Source organism: Mobula birostris, chromosome 31, assembly GCF_030028105.1.
Source record: "Mobula birostris isolate sMobBir1 chromosome 31, sMobBir1.hap1, whole genome shotgun sequence".
Classification (NCBI taxonomy): domain Eukaryota; kingdom Metazoa; phylum Chordata; class Chondrichthyes; order Myliobatiformes; family Myliobatidae; genus Mobula; species Mobula birostris.
This window is the reverse complement of record NC_092400.1, coordinates 20,573,533-20,596,167: the sequence shown is the minus strand read 5'-3', so window position 1 is coordinate 20,596,167 and position 22,635 is coordinate 20,573,533. Positions and strand designations below refer to the sequence as shown.

Sequence of the window (22,635 nt, the reverse complement as noted above, 5' to 3'; positions counted from 1 at the left end):
TAAATAATTACAAAAACAATTAATTTTGAAAAGCATTGAGGAAGATAAAACAATGTAGGCAAAATGAAAATTACGTTAAAAACAAAAACCATAGCAGATGCTCAAACCTGTTTGCATGTTTAGACTTCTCACTCGTATGGCGGGCACTAGGGTTAATTTTTCAGCTTAGCACTCCCTGCAGGGAAGAGGTATATCATGTCTTTCCTGTCGAGAGCTTACCTTTCTGGTATGTGCTTCTGGAGATGGTTCCCTGCCTGGAGGAAAACCAGTTAATAAAACCTGCCTCTTTCAGATGGATTAGATTTTTCTTTTAAATTTAAAGATAATATTTCTGATGTACGTCTGTTGTGAGTCAATTCAGACTTCGTTCTCCTTAACCAGACATTTCCCCTGCTGCCCTCATCCCATTGTCACTTCCTTGCGTGAGACGTGCCTGGAATATTGTTCCCAGTATTCCAGTCAAACCTTGCGTTCTGATCAGGAGCACTCACCTAAGTAATCCAGTGCATTGAAATTTAAGATGCCCTCGTGACCACACAGTTTCTGTTCGATAGGCATTAAGTCACAGTGTATTTTCTTGGCAAGGGATTCTACGCTGGATTTCAGTTGATCCAAGGTTTTGTTCCTGTGTGTGTATATCTTTTCATACTTATTCGTCTGTTCAATTGTACTTTCAAGGACGTGCTGTAGAAAATGGAAAATATGCAGTCAGAAAAAAGGACTCTGCAATTCATGTTATATGTGTTTCTTGTTACTCCTTTTTTATTGCTATTTTGTGCAATTTTGGTTGGGGCAGGCTGGCTCTACGGCCCACAGTCAATGAGTGACACAAAACTGATCTGAACTGAACATTGCTAGGCTGCTTCGTGGACTCTGCGGTTTGATGTTTAATATTCTGTGTGTTTTACCCTCGTTTTTTTTTGCTGTTTGTGTGATTTGTTCTTTTCTTTTGCACATTGGGGGTTTGATGTTTTCTTTGAACGGGTGCCCAGGTGCTTCTTTGTTTCATGGCTGTCTGTGGGAAGACAGATCCCAGGGCTGTATACTGCACACATATCTTGATAATAAGTGCACTTTGAATATATTCTCAGTTTACTTGTCAATGAATCAATGAAACAATAAGGCAGATAAAGTAGAATCCGGTTTTCATTCTCAGCAACAGAATCTGAAATGCGCCATTACAGTCTACCTTTGAGTTACAAATGCCTGACTTAAGGACCCCTGTATGTATGTTGAATAATATTATTCAACTCAAACTGCCAATATACATACTTCTGTTTGCCCCTGCGAAAAACAAAACTAGTTTGCTCTCTCTCACCATTCCTAGTAAATGTTCCTTTCTTCTCAGTCTCACGTGCTTTCTATACCATTCATTAAAATACTGTGGAGGTATGGTTACCATAAGTGATTTTTTTTGTGTGTGTCTTCCAACTTGCTCAAGAAGGCTATCAACCAACATCTTCGAGGCAAGTAAAGACGAGGGATCAACTTTATTCACCAGATGCATTTACATGCATTAGGAATTTGCTGTGGAATGGTGGCCAGGGCACAGTATGCAACGAAAAGCAACATTCAACAATGGTAAAGAATATATAATACTTTATACTTTATACTTTATTGTCACCAAACAATTGGTACTAGAACATACAATCATCACAGCGATATTTGATTCTGCGCTTCATACTCCCTGGATTACAAATATTAAATATTAAAAATAATTAAAATTAGTAAATATTAAAAATTTAAATTATAAATCATAAATAGAAATAGAAAAATGGGAAGTAAGGTAGTGCAAAAAAAACGAGAGGCAGGTCCGGATATTTGGAAGGTACGGCCCAGATCCAGGTCAGGATCCGTTCAGCAGTCTTATCACAGTTGGAAAGAAGCTTTTCCCAAATCTGGCCATACGAGTCTTCAAGCTCCTGAGCCTTCTCCCGGAGGGAAGAGGGACAAAAAGTGTGTTGGCTGGGTGGGTCGTGTCCTTGATTATCCTGGCAGCACTGCTCTGACAGCGTGTGGTGTAAAGTGAGTCCAAGGACGGAAGATTGGTTTGTGTGATGTGCTGCGCTGTGTTCACGATCTTCTGCAGCTTCTTCCGGTCTTGGACAGGACAACTTCCATACCAGGTTGTGATGCACCCTAGAAGAATGCTTTCTACAGTGCATCTATAAAAATTAGTGAGGGTTTTAGGGGACAGGCCAAATAATATATCAAGTTAGAGGTTAAAGTATGGATATAGAATAAAACATGCATAAATACATAAATACCGGCATTACTTACAACGTAAATAGCATTGTAAGAAGTGGTTTAAAGTGTTTACCGTGCAGTGTAGTGAATGAGGAAAAGACAGAAGGAGATGGGGGAGCTAACCAGAATGGTTGATCAGTATGTTGGTCTTGTCAATAATGTCCAAAGCCTGTTAATGAATTAAACATCTCAAAACGTTTTAATGGCATTCTGAAATAGAACATACTTGCCTCTATCTCCTTTATCACCTTGTGCATTTCTTCCTCGCTTTGCTTGCGCTGGCTTTGGATTTGTAATATTTCATCCTGCACATTTAAAAACGCAAAATTATTGGTAGGTTCAATAATAGAGAGCCCCCTAGGTCCTGAAATCAGGATCTGAAAAAGTACAGTTGCATTTGGTTCTGTGGCTTTGGAAGTTCTTGGATGCCCGGGGAAGCAGGATGATGGCGATGTGCCGGGCAATCAGATGCTTTGCGGCCCTGCTGCTATTTGTAACTGAGGCTTATTGCCCTCAAAGGCACTACTCCTGTGCCTGTTTTGTGGGTCACTGAGCATTCTCTAGGAAGAAGAGGGAGGGAGGGCATCAACTATGCTTCAGCCGTTTATGACGTTGGGGAGGATCACCATTTAGAGAGATGGGTGTCATTATAACCAGTTGCTCGGAAAGCAATTCTCCATATGGGGATACTGAGATCATAAAGGAGTTGAACTGACCATTGGTGGTGTAAAACTAGTTTAATCCTTTTCAGTTTGTAGGTCGTGATTGCACAATATTCCTTGTCTATTCCAGTGGTCCCCAACCACCGGGCCGCAAAGATGTGCTACTGGGCCGCGAGGAAGCAGTATGATTCGGTGATATGAAACGATATGAGTCAGCTGCACCTTTCCTCATTCCCTGTCATGCACCGTTGAACTTGAACACCCCTCCCCCACCCCCCCGTCGGCTGGTCCGCAAGAATATGGTCAATATTAAACTGGTCCACGGTGCAAAAAAGGTTGGGGACCCCTGGTCTATTAAACACGCTTTTAAATCAATCTACCTCCTTACTAACAGTAGGGAGGCAGTAAAACGTATTGACTGAAACCAGACAGCATCATTCCAGGCGTGCAATATGTCTTACATGGGGTCGTGACCCGGAGAAGGCTGGGAGGCTTGTGCTGGGGGTGTTGGGGTTGTGACTGTATAGTGCTCTGTTTCGTGGCCAAGGAAGACTCTACTGGCAGGTCTGTTGGGCAGGCAATGACTCTTTAAGCTCCAACCTGTCCCTGTAAGAGTATCCCTATTGTAGAGGTGTAATGTATAACACAAATTAAAATATCGGAAGCAGACTCCATTGGATGTCAGTGAGTCTCTTGGCATCAGTTCTCAGAGGCATGGAGAAACTAAACGGAAACTTGCGGACTTCAATCGGTGACAGATTTCCAGATTTCATTTAGAGACACAATGCGGAAAAGGCCCTTCGAGCCCAGTCCAGCAACCCACCTATCCAACACTAGCCTAATCACAATAACCAATGAACCTACTAACCGGTACGTCTTTGGACTGTGGGAGGAAACCGGAGCACCCGGAGGAAACCCCCGTGGACGGGGAGAACGTACAAACTCCTTACAGGTGGAGCCGGAATTGAACCGCAAACTCCGGAACGCCCTGAGCTGTAGTAGTGTCGCCCTGACCACTACGTTACCGTGGCGCCCACTGCTCAAAGTTATCGAAATGAATGTACTTAAGTGTGCTTCTCAGTCATAATCTTCAGGTTTCTGCTGTCACATCTACTTTCACAAGAAGTTCAGTAAAACTGAGCCTAGATAGCAATAAAGATCTATTGCTTTCAACAAGACAAAAGTTCAATCCTTACACCGGTTAGGGCGTATTCTGGAGTTAGGGTATATAGCAAATATTAACTTCAACAACTAATCTTTAGACCTGAACATGGATTGTAGATTAAATTTTAAATGCATCCCTGGACAATGGTTTCCTGAGGCTGTGGACAGCAGTGGATAGAGGAACCAGGCAGTGACTGGAGTGTGAGTGCAAAGAAGGAGGTGTGAAAACTATATGTAATCCTAAGGAAGCACTGAACGTCATTGAAAATATAGAATTGTCCTTTGATCTTTAGCATATAAAATGTCGTGTAATATTGGATCAAACAGGCCTCTTCCTCCTAAATGGTCTCAATAGGATGTCTGCTGCTCATTTTGTTGAACAAAACACTTCTATATCCACAAGCTTCCGCCTCTCTCCAGTGACATTGTTCACATTACCACACTTACTCTGCCAGGGAAAGCTTTGTATCAAACTACTCGTTTCGTGTGCTTTCCATTCCTTGAGCTGGAGGTTTAATTTTAAAACAAATGATGATAGGAGTTGGATGGGATCAAGATTGAAACTTGATGCAATGCTGCTCCCACGCCTATCCTATCAAATCCAGAATTATATCCGTGTCAGTGTTAAATGGAGACCCTTTACCAAACTTCCATCATTTTCTCTCCACCATCAGGGAGCCTCACCACCCAGGCCAAGCTCTTTTCTCGCTGCTGCCATCAGGTAGAAGGTACAAAAGCCTCAGGACTCGCACCAGCAGGTTCAGGAACAATTACTACCCCTCAACCATCAGGCTCTTGAACAAAAGGGGATAACTACACTCATTCTACTTCTGGTGTTACCGATAGTCTCACTAGAAGGACACTTTATCTTGTTATTCCATTCTCTTTCATTTTGTGTTATTTCATACATGTTATTTATTTATATTTGCATTTGCGCAGTTTGTTTTTCATTGAACCTGTTTGCAGTTACTGTTCTATAGATTTGGTAAGTAAGTCCGCAGGAAGAAAAATCTCAGGGTTGTATGTGGTGACATGTCTGTAGCCTGATAATAAATTTTACTTTGAACTTTAGAACTTTGAAGCTTGTCTTCAGCAAGCATAAAGTTTACCACTTGACAAGTCTTCTTCCACAAATAATCCATTGTGATGTAACCTACAAACTCTAGATCACACGCAACTGCAATATCTCTGTGGAATAAAAATATGTTAAAACAATTACCAAAACAAGATCTGCAATTGCTAATGTTCAATATTAGATCTGACAAAGGAACCCTGGACAGAGGTGCTTTCTTCCGTATCTTTTGCAACAATACTTTACAAACCTTAATATTCTGGATCTTCTCTTGCATGTGTTCCAATTGAATATTAATTTCATTTATAAAATTAAACAGGGCATAATTTTTCTCTTCCTTGGCGATAAACTCATTGCCCAAACTGTAAAGTCCGTCTCTGCCAGTCAGATATTTAAGTTGATTATACACTTCTTCATATGCCTCATATTCAATTTCTTGAGCAGTTTTCTTACTAACTTTATCCAAAGATTGATCTAAAAATGCAGAAAAAAGTGATTTTAATTATAGTTTCTATTTGTTCAGTTATCTTTTGAGACCCGTTTGCACCAATGTGAATTTTCATTTCTGAGTAGATACCCCAACTTATTTTTGTTTTGTTAGTGATTATCCTGGAGTTATGTGAATTAAGTAGATATTAATTGAAGCAAGATCCAGTCTTCAGTTTTTATTGGAAATTGCAAGCAGTTAAACTGGCCCACAGGCTAAGAGGTTGTATATGCATCAGTCAAAAGTTAAGACAACGGGGTTGTGTAAATCGGCCTGCATCAAACTAGCAGCATGGCTGTTATTTATGCCATTGTGACTGAGTTCAAACTGGCAGACCAGACTGATGCTGTCATTTAGCATATCAAACATGGTCAATAGTTTTAAAAACGCAAACATGAGGAAATCTGCAGACGTTGGAATTTCAAGCAACACACATAAAAATTGCTGGTGAACACAGCAGGCCAGGCAGCATCTCTAGGAAGAGGTACAGTCGACTTTTTGGGCCGAGACCCTTTGTCAGGACTAACTGAAAGAAGAGATAGTAAGATATTTGAAAGTGGGAGAGGGAGGGGGAGATCCGAAATGATAGGAGAAGACAGGAGGGGGAGGGATGAAGCTAAGAGCTGGAAAGTTGATTGGCTAAAGGGATATGAGAGGATCATGGGATGGGAGGCCTAGGGGGAAAGAAAGTGGGAGTGGGGAGCCCAGAGGATGGGCAAGGAGTATAGTGAGATGGACAGAGGGAGAAAAAGAGAGAGAGAAAAAAATATATCTATATATAATAATAATAAATAAGTAACGGATGGGGTATGAAGGGGAGGTGGGGCATTAACGGAAGTTAGAGAAGTCAATGTTCATGCCATCAGGTTGGAAGTTACTCAGAGAGAATATAAGGTATTGTTCCTCCAACCTGAGTGTGACTTCATCTTGACAGTAGAGGAGGCCATGGATAGACATATCAGAATGGGAATGGGATGTGAAATTAAAATGTGTGGCCACTGGGAGATCCTGCAAATAGTTTTTGTGTTTGGAAGTTGGGTTGATCGCTGAGCTTGGCAAAACACTTGCAGATGTTTCGGCCCCAATTGAGAAGCCATTGTCAGTGCACAGTTGAGTTTTTGTGCATTCGGGATATTTGTGTACTCAGAGGCAGCCCTGAGAACATTGATTTTGGGTGTCTGTTTGTGTGAATTACTTTGTGACAAAGGTATTTGAACATTCAGAAGTGTAGGTCACTGTAGATAATTCAAAGGAAGCATTGTCAACCCAAAATACTGAAGTAAACAATGTTATTGTATCAGCTACTGTTAACGTTGATCTTGAGTGTATAAAAATGTGATGTTCCTTTGGGTTTGAGAGCCTCTACTGAGAAAGGCTGCAGAATGATGCCTGCTTGTTGTACTGAATAAAGACTTCTACATCACCCGCTTCAGTACATAATTATTTTGCAGTCAAAGGTATTAGTTAAGTGTTTAGGGAACTAAGCATTTCTATTTCTAGTAACAAATGTCAGTGGCTAGCTCTCCCAGGTGACTGTAGAAGATCAGCCAGGTGCAGGCGGAGGTCCGTCTGCTCAGCATCACCTACGCTAAGCCTGGCTGGAACATTCACAAATTATAATCCTGAAACAAAACAAATGGAACAGTAACCGAGTGGTTCAATAAGAGCTAATAGCTCCATCATTCACACAGGAGAAACAGTGTCCGCTTACTCCTTTCCATAGATGCGGCCTGACCTGCTGAGTTCCTCCAGCATTGTGTGTGTGTGTGTGTGTGTGTGTGTGTGTTACTCTAGCTTCAGACATCATTCGCACACCAAAAAAAGCTCTCCTCGTGCAAACAATCGGACGTGTAAACGAGGTTACAAAGTAGCTCACTAGCTAGACCTACGATCTACATGCAAAGAATCAAAGTTAGGCAGATGCTAAAGAAAAACATACTTTATTGTGGTTTAATTGGAGATTCAGGATTCACCTCTGCATCTTTCGCACATTTTGGTGTTATTGTTTGCAACCTACAAAGACTTAAAGAGGTTACTTTAACACCATTTCCCTTTCTGGATATCCCTAGCAGTGAGATGAGTAAGGACACTGAAGTCACCTGGAAACCGCGATCAGCATTTCATATTCTGCCTGGGCAGTCTACAGTCTAGGAGCATGAACGGCGAATTCTCAAACTCCGGGAATCACTCCCCTCTGTTCTTTTTCTCCCATCTTTCTTTTCTCTCATCCCTCGATGCAACTGGCCCCCCTGTCAGCCTATCTCTTCCCCCGTCTGCCCGTCACCAACACACTCCCTGCATCCCTTCCTTTATCCCATGCTCCATCGTCCTCTCCCATCATATTCCTTCATCTTCAGCCCTTTGCCACTACCGCCTGTCACCTCCCAGCGCCTGGCGCCATTCCCACTCTGCCCCTCCCTAACCTGACTTTCACCCCCTTGCCAGCTCCTGCACCCGCCTTTCTATACTGGTCATCTCCCCACTTTCTTTCCAACCCATTTGAAGCACCTTGACCCAAAACATCAGCTGTCCATTTCCCTCCATAGGTTGCTGTCTGACCGGCTGAGTTCCGCCAGCGCTTTCTGCGCAGTTTCCCGCCTCCACGACTGCGCCCGCTTGTGGCACCACGACCACCTCACGACCAAGCTGCAGCTCCCCGACACGGACACGGCGTTGACAGCATAACTCAGCCTGTGCTCCAGGATTGTGTTTCCACATTCGGCATTCAGGACTGTAGCTTTATTGGAGAAAACCCGCCACAATTTACTCAGGACAAAAAGGTGCAGCCAGGATTATACCACATGACCATAAAACATAGGAGCAGAATTCGGCCATTTGGCTCATCGAGTCTGCTCCTTCGTTCAAATATGGCTGATTTATTTTTGCTTTAACCCTTCTTTCCTACCTTCTCCCCATAACCTTTGATGATCTCACTAATTAAGAACCTATCAACCTCCAACATAAATATACCCGACGGCTTTGCTGTCTGTTACAATGTATTCCACAGGTTCACCACTCCCTAGTTAACAGGTTCACCACCCTCTAGTTAACAGGTTCACCACTCCCTAGTTAACAGGTTCACCACACTCTAGTTAAAGAAGTTTCGTGTCATTTCTGTCCACAATTCTTACTATCCATAAGCAAAATTAGCTGAGAGTTTAGGCAAGGATTAGGAGTGCTCTACTGTCTCAGATATTGGATATTTATTATACTCCCTTCAGCATATGACATTCTTCAACTTTATAGGCGATAAAATAGTCTACCTTCTTTTGAAAATTGTCGGAATTTAATCAGCATGAATTCCTTAAGTTTTGACTCGTGATCAATAATACGCATTAGTTCCTTTATCTCCGTGTTGTACAGCAGGAGGTCTTTAGCACTTTTTTCTTTCACAGCATTTATCCTCGTCTCTGCCTCCATCCTGGGAAGGAGAAAGATCCATTTAATCTTTGGAACCTCCGAAACACTAAAAAATTATGCAGACTGTGAGTTATTGAACAATAATGCATTGGCTAAACTTTAATTGGCACTGCTTTTTGTAGCAGTCTTTTATCACAGCTTCAACGCGGAATACCTGGCAAGGAAATCTCTCCTTTCAATTGTTATCATGTCAGCAGGTCAAGGCTGCGAGTCTGAATAATTTCCTTTCAAAAAAAAGAAGGCAAAAGATTTTTACTTGCAAAGAAAAAAGACTGTTTCTATAAAGGGTTCCCACTGCTTACATCAGAGAAATTCTAAATTTTACAGCTGGCAAAGTAACCTGGTTCCTGACTTCAGACAGCGGATGGACAGAAGAAATTAATTGGTCACCTTTTGCAGTCAGTTTGGAACAGGAATCATCTTCTGTATCGCTACGTTCTGGCTCCCCCTAGTGGTGCGGTTGTAAGTGCAACTGTGTGAATACTTGGTGTTGAACGGAACTGCACAAGGCACTGATTTCCCTTGATCAGTTCCAACCGGCGGACAGAAAGAAGAAGAGTGGTTGAGTGCCCCTGGTCTAAAGCTGCAAGTCAGTCATATATCAAAGTGCTCTTCAACAGGATTGAAGATAACCTTCTTCCACTCTGTTTTTGTGGGTTCTGGGTGTCTAGTGAGGCCAATGTTAGAACTGCAGACTCTTCCTTCGTGGGGCACGAGGTGGCTGATGGACTAATTGGGTGGATCTCAATGAGTGGTCCACAGCTTCCACTGCTTACACAGGACATCATGACGAGATTCTCAATAGCATCCCAATCGTTTTGTCTGAGCATCAAATGGCCACGAGTCAAAGGTTGCCAGGAGTCAATAGGGACATTACATTTCTTTAAGGAGGCTCCAAACCTTGAATCTTTTCCTCTGTCCACATGGTCATGTATTCCCATACAGAATGTCTGCCTGGGAAACTGGTGACGGGCACGTGAGCAACAAAGCCCGCCAACTCGTGTTGACGTGATTGGTGCCTCAGTGCAGGGAGGAGACGCAGACAATGATGAAGTTCCGGTGAAATTGGAGGATTATGTGGAGATGCTGCTGGTGGCATTTTCGGAACAGGAGCTGCAAACCAGGTGGCTCATGCCCAATGTTCTTCAAAGCTATTTTCCATGCTGACCACAGACAGAGTCTGACAAGCGGCCAGGTACAAGCTTGTTCCAGCAAAAGGTGCACTCCGGTGAGAGGCAACACTGGACAGGTAATCTTCTTAAAGGTTAATTTGCAGAGTGAGTCAGCGGTGAGGAAGACAAATGCAATGTTAGTATTCATTTCGAGATGACTGGAACATAAAAGCAAGGATGTAATGTTGAGGCTTTATAAAGCACTGGTGAGGCCTCACTTCGAGTATTGTGAGCAGCTTTGGGCCCATTATCTAAGAAAGGATGTGCTGGCAATGGAGAGGGTTCAAAGGAGGCTCACAAAATGATTCCGGGATTGAAAGGCTCATCATACAAGGAGTGTTTGATGGTTCTGGGCCTCTACTCACTGGAATTCAGAAGAATGAGGGGTGACCTCATTGAAAGCTACCGAATGTAGAAAGGCCTCGATAGAGTGGATGTGGAGAGGATGTTCCCTATGGTGGGGGAGTCTAAGAACAGAACACACAGCCGCAGAATGGAGGGGTATCCTTTTAGAATGGAGGTGAGGAAGAATTTCTTTAGCCAGGGAGTGGTGAATCTGTGGAAATCGTTGCCACGGATGGTTGTGGAGGCCAGGTCATCGGATATATTTAAGGCAGAGGTTGATCGATTCTTGATTAGTCAGGGCATGAAGGGATTCAGGGAGAAGGCAGGAGATTGAGGCTGAAAGGGAAAATGGATCAGGCATGATGAAATGGCAGAGCAGACTCAATGGGCCAAAAGGCCTAATTCTGCTCCTATATCTTATGGTGATATAGAGATTGGGGGTTTAAAAACTGGTGCAAAATAATTCTTTTTACGGCTCTTTATTTATCAGGGTAGTTGGTGTCTGGATTAAATACGTACAGGATGAAGCTGAGGAGAAGATTCATTATTCATTGTGCTCTGGAAACACAGACAGAATGACCTTTATTCAGATTCAAGATGAAAAAAAGTAACAGGAATGATTCTGCAATCGTGACCTTGAGCCTCGACGCTTGTGAGAAAAACCAGAGCAACCAAACTCAGGAAGGTGGAGTGACCTTTCAGCACGATCACGGTTGAGCTAATCATCATAGAACATAGAATAGTACAGCACAGTACAGGCCCTTCAGCCCACAATGTTGTGCCGACCCTCAAACCCTGCCTCCCACCTTAAATTCCTCCATATACCTGTCTAGTAGTCTCTTAAACTTCACTAGTGTATCTGCCTCCACCACTGACTCAGGCAGTGCATTCCTCGCACCAACCACTCTCTGAGTAAAAAAACCTTCCTCTAATAACCCCCTTGAACTTCCCACCCCTTACCTTAAAGCCATGTCCTCTTGTATTGAGCAGTGGTGCCCTGGGGAAGAGGCGCTGGCTGTCCACTCTATCTATTCCTCTTATTATCTTGTACACCTCTATCATGTCTCCTCTCATTCTCCTTCTCTCCAAAGAGTAAAGCCCTAGCTCCCTTAATCTCTGATCATAATCCATACTTTCTAAACCAGGCAGCATCCTGGTAAATCTCCTCTGTACCCTTTCCAATGCTTCCACATCACTCCTATAGTGAGGTGACCAGAACTGGACACAGTACTCCAAGTGTGGCCTAACCAGAGTTTTATAGAGCTGCATCATTACATCGTGACTCTTAAAGTCTATCCCTCGACTTATGGAAGCTAACACCCCATAAGCTTTCTTAACTACCCTATCCACCTGTGAGGCAACTTTCAGGGATCTGTGGACATGTACCCCCAGATCCCTCTGCTCCTCCACACTACATCATCCCCAACTCCACTTCTGTCTCCTTCCCATCACTCTTCAAAGTTCAAAGTCAATTTATTATCAAGGTGCACATATGTCACCATACACAATGCTGAGATCCATTTTCCTGCGGGCATTGACAGTAAGTCCAAGGAGAGACAATAGGATCAATGAAAAACTGCACAGAATCAGTCAGATAAACAGCAAATGAGCAAGAGGCAACAAACTGTACGGATACAAAAAGAAAATAATAATAAATACATAAATAGATAATATTGAGAACATGAGTTGTAGAGGCCTTCAAAGTGAGGCCATTGGTTGTGGAATCGGTTCATTGTTGGAGTGAGTGAAGTTTATCCCCTTTGGTTCAGGGGCCTGATGGTTGAGAGGTAACAATTGTTCTTGAAACTGGTGGTGTGGAACCTAAGGCATCACCTACCTCAGTCAGGCACAATCCTAATGTCTCAGCACCCCCGAAGGAACAAATCCTGCCTTATCACCCACCTCCTGAGAAACTCCTAAACTGTCCCATCAGAGAGATTCCCTCAAGGATCCAGTAGGTCAAGGCCTCTGTAGAGTAGCTTATGTTTTAAGAACGTCACCTGACATTTTCCTAAACTCTGCCCAAACTTATCAAACTCTCCTTGCCAGATAATGCCCTTATCTCGGTAATCAGTTCAGTAAACCTGCTCTGCATTCCTTTCAAAGCAAGATGTATCCTCCGCTACACAGAAAGCCAAGGCCAAACATAGTTAGTAAAACGTTCAAATAAGTTATATCTCTTTACCCATACTTTGGGTATCCTTTGGGTAACCAGCAACGTTGAACTTTCACTTTTTTTGGGTGTGTGTGTGCCTGCGTGCGTGCGAGTTTGTGCATGTGCATCTGCGCGTGCGTGCGCATCCGTGCGTGTGTATCCGCATGCACGTGAGTGCGTCCATGATGATGATGGATTTGGATTTTCAGAAGGCTTTTGATAAGGTCCCACACAGGAGATTAGTGTGCAAACTTAAAGCACACGGTATTGGGGGTAAGGTATTGGTGTGGGTGGAGAGTTGGTTAGCAGACAGGAAGCAAAGAGTGGGAATAAACGGGACCTTTTCAGAATGGCAGGCAGTGACTAGTGGGGTACCGCAAGGCTCAGTGCTGGGACCCCAGTTGTTTACAATATATATTAATGACTTGGATGAGGGAATTAAATGCAGCATCTCCAAGTTTGCGGATGACAAAAAGCTGGGTGGCAGTGTTAGCTGTGAGGAGGATGCTAAGAGGATGCAGAGTGACTTGGATAGGTTGGGTGAGTGGGCAAATTCATGGCAGATGCAATTTAATGTGGATAAATGTGAAGTTATCCACTTTGGTGGCAAAAAATAGGAAAACAGATTATTATCTGAATGGTGGCCGATTAGGAAAAGGGGAGGTGCAATGAGACCTGGGTGTCATTATACACCAGTCATTGAAAGTGGGCGTGCAGGTACAGCAGGCGGTGAAAAAGGCGAATGGTATGCTGGCATTTATAGCGAGAGGATTCGAGTACAGGAGCAGGGAGGTACTACTGCAGTTGTACAAGGCCTTGGTGAGACCACACCTGGAGTATTGTGTGCAGTTTTGGTCCCCTAATCTGAGGAAAGACATCCTTGCCATAGAGGGAGTACAAAGAAGGTTCACCAGATTGATTCCTGGGATGGCAGGACTTTCATATGAAGAAAGACTGGATGAACTGGGCTTGTACTCGTTGGAATTTAGAAGATTGAGGGGGGATCTGATTGAAACGTATAAGATCCTAAAGGGATTGGACAGGCTAGATGCAGGAAGATTGTTCCCGATGTTGGGGAAGTCCAGAACGAGGGGTCACAGTTTGAGGATAGAGGGGAAGCCTTTTAGGACCGAGATTAGGAAAAACTTCTTCACACAGAGAGTGGTGAATCTGTGGAATTCTCTGCCACAGGAAACAGTTGAGGCCAGTTCATTGGCTATATTTAAGAGGGAGTTAGATATGGCCCTTGTGGCTACGGGGGTCAGGGGGTATGGAGGGAAGGCTGGGGCGGGGTTCTGAGTTGGATGATCAGCCATGATCATAATAAATGGCGGTGCAGGCTCGGAGGGCCGAATGGCCTACTCCTGCACCTATTTTCTATGTTTCTATGATGGATTTTTCATGGCTTTTTCCAAGGCACAGAGCGAGAGAGAGAGAGACTGCGTGGCGCGCCACTCCCCACACAGACATTTTGCCAGTATTTTCCCTTTGTCTTACGAGGCCGAGTTGCGGTCTCGACACCCAACCCGCACGGATGGAAGGCCTACTCGGGAGCGGACCCGCCTAGTTTCAAACCCGGGAACCTCTGCTCCCAGGTCCGGCGCTGGTGTCGTTGCACCACCAGCCGGCCCGAACTTTCACCTTTTATTTCTGACTGAAAGCCAAGAGCAAAAGTCATAGTAATCGTCATGAGTTCCATGGCTTGTCATAGACCACGTCGGACTTCTAGGTTTCTCTAGCGCCTGTATTTACTAATTACTATCTTAACTAGAGCTGTCAAGCACTGGGCTTTTGGTTTAATCTCGTCAGGTTAATTGTGACTGGCGCGGGTTTTCCGCATCCTACGATCATTCAGAGGGGATTCTCATTTAGCGTTGGAGCAGAGTCCTTGTGCTTTTGTGAAGAATGGCCTGCCTGTAGGTCGTGCCTCCAATACTCTGCTGATATTCCAATGTATAACCTCTCGCTTCCGTCTCTTAATTGGGAATCTGCCATTCCTCTGTTCCTGGGTTGACTCGTGGCCAGTGTTCACCATGACAGAGTCCTGCTGTCCCTCTGCAACTGGATTCAGTCCTGCCAGTGACCATTGAGACAGTGTTCGTCCATCGTCGACGTCGATGAGGACCCCGACCCCATTATGATAGTGCCGAGACTAACGCGTGATTTGGATTTAAGTGAGGGAGAGTTGCACAGCGTCAGCCTCACTCTCTTCCCAATTCCCATCTGGATCCAGCTGAAAGACAAGAGTCGAGATGGCTGGAGATGGGACTAGGCGCAGTGGACGACCAGGAGGTCTTCTGTGTCTTGTCCTGCTCTACACATTCTATGACGCTTGCAGAGACCGCCTTCTTGACTGTTGGACCTTCCATTGGTCTCGTCTGCTCAATCCAGCGGATTGTGACAGTACTGTAATTCAGGTTGGCATTGCTGGCTAAATCTGCTGCTTCAGAATTGATGTGGCTGTAAAAACTTCCTAATTTTGTGAAAATCTTTATCTTGGTGCTTGAAAGAATGAATTGATCCATTTTACGTGATAAGCACAGATAGTTAATAAACCACTTAATTCCAAAGATTTCAACATGTCAATTTAATTCCATTTACCTTCTTAATGCAGTACTAATTAAATGAATGCTTACCGTTGGTCGTAAGCTTGTATAGAATCCTCAACAATATCTTTCATTATCTTCTTTTGTTCTTGTAATTTTGCACTGAGTTTGTTATATAGTTTTGTGTAAACCTCTTTGTTAGCTCTAAGGCTATTAATTTCTTCACGGAGTTTGCAGTTTTCAGCCAATATAGAGTTAAATTTTATGGTCACCTAAAAAAGAATTTGTCAAGAAATATTACAAAGTACAAAAAAAGTACAAATTTCAAAGTAAATTCTATTATCAAAGTACATTTATGTCGCCATATACAACCCTGAGATTCATTTTCCTGTGGGCATACTCTGTAAATCTATAGAAGAGTAACTATAACAGGGTCAATGAAAGGTCAACCAGAGTGCAGAAGACAACAAACTGTGCAAACGCAAATATAAACAAATAGCGACAAATACAAGAACTTGAGATAATGAGATAAAGCGTCCTTAAAGCGAGGTCTTTGGTTAGAAACACAGAAACATAGAAAACCTACAGCACAATACAGGCCCTTCAGCCCACAAACCTGTGACAAACATGTCCCTACCTGAGAAATTACCTAGGGTTACCAATAGCCCTCTATTTTTCTGAGCTCCATGTACCTGTCCAGGAGTCTCTTAAAAGACCCTGTCGTATCCACCTCCACCACCGTCGCCAGCAGCCCATTCCACGCACTCACCACTCTCTGCATAAAAACTTACCCCTGACATCTCCTCTGTACCTACTTCCAAGCACCTTAAAACTGTGTCCTCTCGTGTTAGCCATTCCAGCCCTGGGTAAAAGCCTCTGACTATCCGCACAATCAATGCCTCTCATCATCTTATACACCTCTATCAGGTCACCTCTCATCCTCTGTTGCTCCAAGGAAAAAGGGCTGGGTTCACTCAACCTATTCTCATAAGGCATGCTGCCCAATCTGGGCAACATCCTTGTAAATCTCCTCTGCATCCTTTCTATGGTTTCCACATCCTTCCTGTAGTGAGGCAACCAGAACTGAGCACAGATTGTAGGAACATATCAAGGATGGGGCAAGTGAGTGTAGTTATCCCCTTTTATTCAGGAGCCTGATGGTTGAGGGGTAGTAACTGTTCCTGAACCTGGTGGTGTGAATCCTGAGGCTCCTGTGCCTTTTTCCTGATGGCAGAAGTGAGAAGAGAGGATGACCTGGGTGGTGGGGTCCCTGATGATAGATGCTGCTTTCTTACAACAACGCTCCTTATAAATGTGCTCAGTGGTGTGGAGGGCTTCACCCATGTAGGACTACGCTGTATCCACTACTTTCTGTAGGCTTTTCTGTTCAGGGGTATTGGTGTTTCCATCCCAGGCAGTGATGCAGCCAGTCAATACACTCTCCACTACACATCTATAGAAGTTAGTCAAAGTATTAGACGTTTCCTGAAATAATTATTGCAAAGGGATCATTCAGGAAATTGAGCACGATATCCGCAATGCAGGAGGAACTCAGTGGGTCAGTCGATGTTTCAGGATAACCTCCTTCATCAGGATGGTGATGACGAGGGATATGTGGAAATGTGGGTCGTGTGGAAAATGAGCACTGACTGGAATCCTATGGTAGTTCCTTCCTCTGTTAAGTTTTTGCGTGTCTTCACAGCGTTTAACAACAGCTAGACTTGAGCAAATAATTTTTGAAGTGGTTAATGTTTGCAGAGTTATAAGACTAATGGTTTTTGTCATTCGATGTTTGCACACACTGTATAGGCTTAATTCTAATGAAAGAGCAAAGATGAGTCAGAGATGGAACAGGTGCTCAGTAATAACAGCCTCCTTTTAATATCACATCTCTGGTCATCATACAAAGGTTAGGTTACTTCTCTGGCGTGTACACCTTCCCCATCCCACCTCCCACCTTCTTACTCTGGCCCCTATCCCCTTCCGTTCCTGATTAGGGATCTCAGCCTGCCACATGGACTGTCTATTCCCCACACACCCCTCCTCCCCACCCCCAGACGCTGCCTGACCTGCCGAGTGCTGAGTTCCTCCGGCGTCTTGTGTGTGTTGCTCCGTTTCACTTCTTCTGAACGGGGAACCAAGCAGTGGTGGGGGGACACGACTGATTACTTGGTGGAAAGTGGGAGTTCCGAGACCAGAATGGGCAAAGGAAGCAGTTTATGGAAGACATGGTGAATGATTTACTCCAAGGCACAGAGGGGGAGGCCTGGTGGAGGTGGTGGGATAAGAGGATAGAGGAGAACATAGAACATAGAATAGTACAGCACAGTACAGGCCCTTCAGCCCACAATGTTGTGCTGACCCTCAAACCCTGCCTCCCATATAAGCCCCCACCTTAAATTCCTCCATATACCTGTCTAGTAGTCTCTTAAACTTCACTAGTGTATCTGCCTCCACCACTGACTCAGGCAGTGCATTCCACGCACCAACCACTCTCCGAGTAAAAAACCTTCCTCTAATATCCCCCTTGAACTTCCCACCCCTTACCTTAAAGCCATGTCCTCTTGTATTGAGCAGTGGTGCCCTGGGGAAGAGGCGCTGGCTATCCACTCTATCTATCCCTCTTATTATCTTGTATACCTCTATCATGTCTCCTCTCATCCTCCTTCTCTCCAAAGAGTAAAGCCCTAGCTCCCTTAATCTCTGATCATAATGCATACTCTCTAAACCAGGCAGCATCCTGGTAAATCTCCTCTGTACCCTTTCCAATGCTTCCACATCCTTCCTATAGTGAGATGACCAGAACTGGACACAGTACTCCAAGTGTGGCCTAACCAGAGTTTTATAGAGCTGCATCATTACATCGTGACTCTTAAACTCTATCCCTCGACTTATGAAATCTAACACCCCATAAGCTTTCTGCCACATGGACTGGCAGAAGATAATGACTAAGTTGGAAATCTAGATGATATGACTGGGACAGGACGTGCTTTCTTCTCATTACTATCATTGGGGGGGGGTATAGAAGCTCGAAGACACAAGCTCAATGTTTTAGGAACAGCTTCTTTCCCTCTGCCATCAGATTTCTGAACGGTCCATGAACCCACAGACACTTTCTCACTATTTATGCTCTCGTTTTTGCACCACTTATTTACATAGATCTGTACAACACAGGAACAAGGTCCTTCGGCCCACAATGTTGTGCTGAACCAGCTAAAAGGTAAATCAAAAACCCCCTCCTACCTGTGCAATGTCCGTATCCCTCCATCTCCCTCACATTCATGAACGTTTCTCATTTAATATTTTAATATATATTTCTTGTTGTAACTTATAGTATATTACGTAATGGGCTGTACTGCTGCCACAAACAACACAGTTCATGATGTATGTCAGTGGTAATAAACCTGATTCTGATTCTAAAACACTTCAGGGGTTTCTTAACTTAAGTGAAGGGGGAAAGGTGAGTCTGAGGATGTTAAATTCAATGTACTGGCAAGTCAAGGGCAGGTTAGGGAGGGCACGTGAGGGGTGAACTCAGCTGAGGTGGCAGGTTGTTAAAGGTTTAAAATTGTTTAAAATTATGAGGGGGATTGATAGAGTTGACGTGGTTAGGCTTTTTCTGTTGAGAGTGGGGGAGATTCAAACAAGAGGACATGGGTTGAGAATTAGAGGACAAAAGTTTAGGGGTAACATAAGGGGGAACTTCTTTGCTCAGAGAGTGGTATCTGTGTGGAACGAGCTTCCAGCAGAAGTGGTTGAGGCAGGTTCGATGTTGTCATTTGAAGTTAAATTGGATAGATATATGGACAGGAAAGGAATGGAGGGTTATGGGCTGAGTGCAGGTCGGTGGGAATAGGATAGGGTAAGAGTTTGGCACGGACTAGAAGGGCCGAGATGGCCTGTTTCTGTGCTGTAATTGGTTATTATATGGCTATATGGTTTCGACGCGAGGATGGTGCAGGATTATGGGTGACCCCGGCATGTTAGAACCAAAACCACCGGTGAGAGTTTTGACAACAGTTGCTGTATAACTAGCTGGGAGTGGAGGCTGGCAGTGTTTATTTGAGTGGAAGTAAGATGATTTAGAGATAAATAGAAACTTGAAAGCCGGTTTGCAGCTCATGAAATGGCCTGAACTCACCGAGGACCCTTCAGCTGCACTGAGAGGCTCTGAAAGGGAATAAAATAAGGAGCTTATTAAAGCACATGGCCTACACTTCCCTTGGAGAAAAATCTGTACAGCAACAAGATCCTAGAATCAGGTAGTGGTCAATGGTGAGGTGATGTCAGGTGCCTACATAAAGGCTCAATCCCTCTCAGTGGATAATTTTATACGGTAATGCACGGATGAGGAAGGACAGATCCCTTTGCCCAGGGGTTCCCAGCCTTTTTTATGCCATGGACCAACACCATTAGGCAAGGGGTGGATGGACCCTAGGCTTGGAACCCCTGTTTTAGACAATTTCAAGTGTTATTGTGTGGATAAATAAATATCATAGCAACATAGAAACATAGAACATAGGAAACATTCCTGGAGGTGGAAAAGTTTGGGACAATGTGACGTAGAGCAGAACCTCAAGGAAGAAATAGAGTTGTACTGGGGAAAGAAACTTAGAGTGAGCCCCCGGGAGCATAAAGTTTGTCATCGGGAATAGCAAAAGAATCATAAAGCAGCTTTCATACCCATCCAAATGCCCTCAAAGTATTCTGCAATCCATGGTTGCTGTAAGGAGAATTCTCTGCTCGCCTTTGAATAGGGGAACATAGTTTCAACGATTTTGAATGTAGGGCTTTTGTTGCACATTTCATCAAATATTGACATTTTGCATGTTGCAGTACACAGTCAGGAATAAATGATTTGTTGAAAACTTCTTCTCCTCACCCGCCCAACAGCTCCCTCTGGTGTCCTTCCTCCTTCCCTTTCGCCCATGGTCCACTGTCTTCTTCTGTCAGATTCCCTCTTCTCAGTTCTTTACCTCGTCTATCTATCACCTCCCAGCTTCTCACTTCAACCCAGCCACCTTCCTCCTCCCCTCGTTTCACCTATCGCCTGCCAGCTTGGGCTCCCTCTCCCATCTTCTTTCCCCTTCCTTTGCAGTTCTGATGAAGACATCGACCGCCTGTCCCCCTCCCTGGATGCCGCCTGACTTCAAAGTTCAAAGGACATTCATCATCGAAGTATGTATACATTATACAACCTTGAGACTCGTCTCCTAATAGACAGGGCAGAAGACAAAGAAACCAGAAAGAACCCATAAAAAAAAGACTGACAAACACCCAATGTGCAGAGAGAGAAACAAATGGAGCAAACAATAAAAGTAAGCAAGTAGCCATCGAGAGTTCCCCTGGTATTTTGTGTGTGTTGCTCTGGATTTCCAGCATCTGCAGAACCTCTTGTGGTTAAATTTGTACGTCAAGCAGTTTCACATGACAAAATGTACTAATAAAGAATGAGTGATTGCTCTGGAAGCATACATTGCACAGATGACCCAGGCAGGACGATAAATTTAAAGGACGAATAGATATTTTTAACATTTTGATTCTGCAGCCTGTCGTCTTGGCCATTCACTCTCCGCAGCCAGCCAAGTTACCTCCTGTATGTAAACATGCTGAACAAGGTCGTATCTCAGCCTGCCAAGACTTTTTTTTTGGTTTGGTTAATTTCAATTTCCTTTTAACACTGCCAATAAAATGTCTCTGTTACTAGGGCCAAGGACAACATCACAGAAACAACGGCTCAGTCTTCGACACCTGATATCCTAAAGCAGTCCCACTCCACGCCATAGTATCAGTCCCCCACTAAATGGTGGGCCCACAACACTCACAACACGCTGGAGGAACTCAGCAGGTCGGGCAGCATCCGTGGAAACAATCAGTCAACGTTTCGGGCTGGAACTCTTCGTCAGGACTGAAGAGGGAGGGGGCAGAGGCCTTATAAAGAAGGTGGGGGAGGGTGGGAAGGAGAAGGCTGGTAGGTGCCAGGTGAAAAACCAGTGAAGGGAAAGATTGAGGGGAAGCAGGGAGATGATAGGCAGGAAAGGTGAAGAAGGAATAGGGGAAAGCACAATGGGTAGTAGAAGGAGGCGGAACCATGAGGAAGGTGATAGGCAGCTGGGGGAGGGGGCAGAGTAGTTGAACCCACCTCTTGGACCAGCCTCATTAAGGTTTCAGTCTTTACATAACACATAATTTTTCATTTCTATTTATTAAAAAGCAACAAGTGCCATTCATTGGTGGAATAAGGTACTTAAATGCAATAGGAAGAATTGTTTTTGCAATGTTATAACTATTTGTTGAGTGCAAAGGTTTGTTAGACACCTTTCACGACTTCACTTGTTGTCCTCCCTCTCTCCTCATGTTGGTTTTACAAGTACTTACATTTCACCGCAGAGCAAACACTCCCTGATGAAAGAGATGAACACACCCAGCCGAGATGCCTGACAAGCCCAGGTCTCTATGTTTGACCAGTCAGATACCTGCAGCTCCCTGTAAAGATCTAAGTGCCCCGTAATTTCTCATAGTTTTTCAGAAACCCAAAGAGTGTCAGTCTTCAAAGGCTCTCCCACTTGCAGGATTAATACATGTCAACTTCAATTCTTCCATATAGATCTTGGAAAATGCTACCAAGAATATCTGGGACACGAAATAAAAGTTGTGCTCTTGCAGACTTTAAGTGAAAAGAAACATCATATTTCAACTTGCATTCTTGACACTTGCGCAGACCATGCAGTCTTGCGTTGTGGATAATTGTCATATGACCCATCGTGCAGGTATGCAGCCCTTGTAATGCAGGGTTCATACATGTGATCCACACCCATCGATATTTAATCCAGGCAGCTCCACCCTCTTCCCTCCTCCTTTTCTGTTCGGTTGCTTCTTGTTGAGTCAAACCAGAGACTCCCAAGCGTCTATCAAGAACTCTGGCAAAATTTGATGCATCAGGAAAGTGTAACACATTTTCATTAAGGTATTGACTCAGTTTTCTTCCCTATAGGCTAACCCCTATTCTCATCAATGTATCTGGGGTTGAGAGGGTGAACAGCTTTAGGTTCCTCGGGATACACATCACTCAGGATCTCGCATGGTTTGTACATACCGGCTGCATGGCGAAAAAAGCACAACAGCGCCTCCTTCACCTCAGGCAGTTGAAGAAGTTTGGTGTGGGCCCCCAAATCCTAAGAACTTTCTACAGGGGCAAGATTGAGAGCATCCTGGCTGGCTGCATCACTGCCTGGTATGGGAGCTGTACTTCCTTCAATCGCAGGACTCTGCAGAGAGTGGTGCGGACAGCCCAGCGCATCTGTAGATGTGAACTTCCCACTATTCAGGACATTTACAAAGACAGGTGTGTAAAGAGGGCCCAAA

The 22,635-nt window shown here is 44.1% G+C and overlaps 1 protein-coding gene across 1 annotated transcript; it reads right to left on the bottom strand.

The window, feature by feature from the left end:
* Window positions 1-477: 477 nt before the first annotated feature.
* Window positions 478-21,176, bottom strand: LOC140190723 (coiled-coil domain-containing protein 63-like). The gene is made up of 7 exons (XM_072247537.1): window positions 21,096-21,176; window positions 15,361-15,542; window positions 8,881-9,053; window positions 8,192-8,369; window positions 5,396-5,522; window positions 2,478-2,552; window positions 478-684 (listed from the first exon to the last, which is right to left on the bottom strand). The coding sequence occupies exons 2-7, from the start codon at window positions 15,402-15,404 to the stop codon at window positions 478-480; spliced, it is 804 nt and encodes a 267-aa protein (XP_072103638.1). The 5' UTR covers window positions 15,405-15,542; window positions 21,096-21,176.
* Window positions 21,177-22,635: the final 1,459 nt, after the last annotated feature.

Bases quoted from the DNA above. Each gene is read 5' to 3' on its own strand.
- LOC140190723 (XM_072247537.1), bottom strand. From the start codon at position 15,404: ATGAAAGATATTGTTGAGGATTCTATACAAGCTTACGACCAACG. The intron at 9,054-15,360 runs GTAAGCATTCAT...TCTCCTTCCCAG, and splicing joins ATACAAGCTTACGACCAACG to GATGGAGGCAGAGACGAGGA. The intron at 5,523-8,191 runs GTCAGACAGCAA...TCTGACTGGCAG, and splicing joins GCGCTGGCGGAACTCAGCCG to AGACGGACTTTACAGTTTGG.